The sequence below is a fragment of the Geospiza fortis genome, unplaced genomic scaffold, assembly GCF_000277835.1.
Source record: "Geospiza fortis unplaced genomic scaffold, GeoFor_1.0 scaffold496, whole genome shotgun sequence".
Classification (NCBI taxonomy): domain Eukaryota; kingdom Metazoa; phylum Chordata; class Aves; order Passeriformes; family Thraupidae; genus Geospiza; species Geospiza fortis.
This window is the reverse complement of record NW_005054529.1, coordinates 216,127-220,832: the sequence shown is the minus strand read 5'-3', so window position 1 is coordinate 220,832 and position 4,706 is coordinate 216,127. Positions and strand designations below refer to the sequence as shown.

At 50.4% G+C, this 4,706-nt stretch overlaps 1 protein-coding gene across 1 annotated transcript in view; it reads right to left on the bottom strand.

Moving 5' to 3' along the window:
• Positions 1–4,349: 4,349 nt before the first annotated feature.
• The window catches only part of ERICH3 (glutamate rich 3), a 17,472-nt gene continuing 17,115 nt past the window's right edge, over positions 4,350–4,706 (bottom strand). Inside the window, exon 14 of the mRNA XM_031063765.1 lies at positions 4,350–4,452. Within this exon, the coding sequence (XP_030919625.1) occupies positions 4,350–4,452 (103 nt within the window). The remainder of the gene's footprint in view (positions 4,453–4,706) is intronic.

The window sequence follows — 4,706 nt, the reverse complement described above, 5'->3', positions numbered from 1 at the left end:
CAGTATTTCCCATTGATGGCAGGGTTCTGTGATGTTATTGAGGATGTTGTTTTTCTACAGCCATGATCCCTGAAGCAGGTCTGCAAAGAGGCCTCAAGCAGTGTGACAGACATGAGCTATGACTGCATGGTGGGCTCTGACAATGGCACACCTGCCATTATTTCAATAGTGCTGAAGCAATAAAAATGGGGAAGATTTCAGTAAGTAAAGCTTAGAGGTCGTTTTCCATTTGTTCTGTTTCACTTGCTGAAATGTTGAATGGGAGGAAGCTGTTACAGCTCTGTCACAGCTCTCCCAGCACTGCCCCTGGTACCAGTCAGTGGTTACCACTGCTCCACTGGGCTCACGTCTCAGGTGCTGTTCCATTTACACCAGCAGCTGCTGGGACAGTAGAAATGTCAGTATAAATGCACAGGAAAGCCTGGGATGGGGCTCACCAGGACCCTGCTGGACCCTGTCTGCAGCCCCCAGGAAGTCACGAGATTTCTATGAAAGGGGCTGAACAAAAGGAACTATAAAGCTCCAGCAAACCACAACAACACAACATCCTGATTTGTCTACAACTGGAGGAAATCTTTTGTTGTGTTTTTTCTAGGAGTACAAGCAAGGTTAGCAGTTTGCATGCAGTGAGGGAAGAGGGGCAGAGCAGAAGGGAGAAGCTGCATCTGGGATGCTGAAGAAAATTGCCTACCTGACTCTAATTGGCCAGATGATGATCTGCTCCACATGGCTGAGCTACAGAAGCACAGGCAGGGAATAGGCTGACGAAAGAGGGTGGATAGATATAAGTTCTCATTCCTTGGTCTTTGCATTGGCCAGAAACACCACTGGTGCAGAAAGGATCCATTGTCATATCTGAAACATCCGTTCCAGCACAGATTGTTTTTCAACAGGTATCTTACAAATATCTCTGCATTCTTTTTCCCTTGCTTAAAGTAACCAGGCAGTGACTCTGCATTCAGTGACTGGGCCTGAAAACCAGAAACTAAACTGGATTAGAAAAACAAAAGTGGAGCAAGGAAGCAGACTTCATGTGCATTAATACCTCTGATACCTGAGCTGCTGGTGTCATCCCTGAGCACCAGAACATGTCAGAGGGGAACACATGGAAACAACAACAAAAAAAATCAGAATGCAAAACTTTTTTAGTTTAAAAGCTCTTTAAAAAGACAAGTGCTTGCAACTAATTTTAATACTAATTAAAATTACTGGTTCCTTGAAGGATACAATGTCTTAGTTAATTGCTCTCTATAGCAGAAAATCAGGCTCAGGGGGAAACCGTGTTTCATAGGAGTGATCACTTAGTGAAACAAACAAAAACTCTGAAATATGTAAATGAGTAGAACATGTTCCAAAGCAGTTTGTGAGAGTGCAAGTAGCCTGTGCTGTTCCCAGAGAAGCCCTAGCACACCAAAATATTTACCAAGAATGAGATGCTAAGAGGATTCTTACCCTGTTTTGGAGACCTGCCAGTGCCTGGCAGCTGTAGTGATATTTTAAATTGTTTAACATACCAGCAATAGGTGATCTAGATTAAAACAATCTGGCGTCCAACCAGACAAGGGTTTGGACAGCAGCCAGAAGTGAGCCCAGCACTCCTGCAGCAGGTCCCAACATTCCCCAGCACGGCACAGCACAGAACAGCCAGGACAGCACAGCACAGAACAGCCAGGACAGCACAGCACAGCACAGGACAGCACAGAACAGTACAGGACAGCACAGCACAGCACAGAACAGCCAGGACAGCACAGAACAGCCAGGACAGCACAGCACAGTACAGGACAGCACAGCACAGCACAGAACAGCCAGGACAGCACAGAACAGCACAGAACAGCCCAGGACAACCAGGACAGCACAGGACAAGCAGGACAGCACAGCACAGCCAGGACTGCACAGCCAGGACTGCATGGCTGGCACAGCACACAGAGGCTGCCTCCGAGGCTCAGCCCCAATGGGCAGGCAGAGGAGTTGGTCCTGTCTGGTTTGTACAGCTGAGCCCCAAAGCCACTCAGGCAATTCCCAGGCAGGAAACCCACCTTGCAGCCCTCGTTTCAGACAGATGGATGAGCTGCCCATGCTGTGCACCCCCAGCATCCTTGGTGGTGTCTGTGAGTCACTGCTCCACACATCTGCCAGCAATGCCAGGGCTTGGTGCCCATTCCAGGAGCTAGACTTTACACTTTTCCCATCTTGTGTCCACAGAGCACAGCTGGCATGGTTTTGAACTGATTAAATGCATCTCTTCAGCTGTGGAATGTCACCAGGTTCCAGCTGTTTGAGGCACATCTGAGGCACAACCATCAGAAGCCAATGACAGGCAACTGAAAATACCTGACACTTCAGGGAGTTAGAAAAGCCTTCCTGATGAGCCAAGAATGAGTTTTGCCAGTGGCAACACTGTTGGATAGTTTGCTTTGCTCACATATGCTCACTTTAATAATTAGTCTTTTTTTCTTTTTGCTGCACATCTTGTTTTTCCCTAAGTGCAACCTACTTTTCCCTTTGAAGTTAATTACTAATTAGCACAATATAGGAAAGCAGAAAGGACTGTGGGAAACTTTTCCAAACCTATACAATTATCCATTTCCATGGTTTTGCTTATCACCCAATTTCTGCCTGCTCAAGTGACAGGGACACTAATGTTCTGGAAGTCCACATATGTGTTCCTAACCACAGGATTCTTTCCCCCAACTGTTACAACCATACACATAAGTGTCACTTATAAATATTTCAAGACTGTTAAATAATGATCTGTCAGCATTCCAGGTCCTTACAGTCACACTGCTCTGTTCATCAAGGCCTTCTCTGGTGCCCTGGGTCTCCTGCAGTCCCAGAGGGGCTCCCAGGGAATCTCTGCCAAGGCAAATCCCTGCATCCCTCTCTGTCTCTGCTCACCTGTCCCCTGGGAATTGCCACCCCTGTGTCCAAATGCCCAGGTGTGGCCACACCTGCAGCCCTGGGCATGAGCTTTAGCAGGGTACCTGCACAAGGCAGCTTTGGTGGCACAAACACTCACCCCAGCATCAGTCAGCCCACTGGCAACCAGAGGCAGACACTGAAGCTCAGGCCCTGCTGCACTGGCAGGGCTTATTCCTACAGTTAAACCCCTGGCACAAATTGAAGGAGCTGCACAGACTGGTACAGGTATTTAATAGGCCTGAGTGAACACGTAGGCATGGGTATGGACAGAGAAAACACAACCCTCTGAGACATGTGCAGACTAAACACACAAATGCAACCAGCTCTAGTACAGGAATGTCTCTAGGAGCAAACACACAGCAACCACTTGATCACGTTTGAGTTTCCAGTTCCATGCATATTGATCTGAAGTGACTCACAGCACCAATCCGCTCTAAATCCGGCTCATTCCAGCATCTTTTCCCTACTTGAAAAGGCAGTTACAGTCCGCACTCTGTGGGGCTGAGTCTGCTGCACCCACCAAGCTTGGAGTGCCTAGAGGCTGCTGCACACCCAGCCCCAGGTGCCTGGCCCACAGGGGTCCTGGGGCCCCAGTGTTGCCAGAGGTGCAGCAGAGCTGAGAAGAGCCTTGGGCAGCCAGCACCAGGCTGAGACAGCTCTAAACTCACCACCCACCTGGCAGCCTCAGCTGAGGCTCCACAGACCACTCCTGAGTGACTCCAGCAAAAGCAGAAGGCCAAGCTTTATGCATTTACAAATATCTGTTGGAATTGTTCTGATTTAACAACTTTCAACAGCATTTCCACGTGCTGAGAATGCCCTGGAGTGTGGCCAGCAGCAAGCCTGGATGCCCAAGGGGAGGGAAGCCCCCCACACGCTCCTGGCACGGGGGCACTGTGCATGCAGGAGGGCTCCCCTCCCCTGGCATGGGTGGGGAAGATCCCAGGATAAAAGCCCTGCCTGCCTGCAGGAGCAAGTGGTGCCTAGGGGAGGAGGGGAAGTTCAGTCAGCCCAGTATTTCTCTGGTTTTCGAGAAAAACAAGGCAGACAGCTGTGGAACAATCCTTGTGATTACTGTCCTCATCCTTCCCAAGGAGTGCTGCTTCCCGGGCTGGCACACACAAGCTTGTTTCATTTGTCTGCGGCACGCTGAGGAGCTGCTCCAGTGAAACGTGACAGGTGGCTGCGCTACTCACAGGGTGAAGAGAGGAGTGACATCCCAGCCGGCACAAACCCACGGCCAGCTGAGTGCATGCTGCAGGACACAACACCGAGGGGCTGCACGAAAAGCTCAGAGCAGGGTTTCTTCCGCATCCTCTTCTGAGGACATGATGAGTGGGTCTGGGTTTGCACTATCCTACAAAACAACAACCAAACGTCACAGAAAACGTGCTGAATTCGGAGCTGCTGAGGGGCTGCTGTGACATCTCCTACAAGGAGAGGCCGGAGTTACAGGGAAGCCGAGCGCTCCCAGGGCTCACCCGATGCCACCAGAACTGCGACACGCTCCCGGAGGCAGGGAGGGCGGAGGGGCTGTGAGAATTAATGCCACAGCAAAGGGATTTATTTGCACGGCATTTTGGGAATAGGAAACAATGCAGAAGCCGCCACCCAAAAGGACTTATCACCCCCTGACCCAGCTACCATCAGCAGACATTCGAGGAACGGATAAGGAATGGGACGAGGTGGTGTAGCCCGTCTCTGACAGGAATCAGCCTGGGCACTGCTGGGGGCAGTGGCTGCCCCAGGCAGGACTCACCTGACGGGAACTGCGGCTCCTCTCGCCC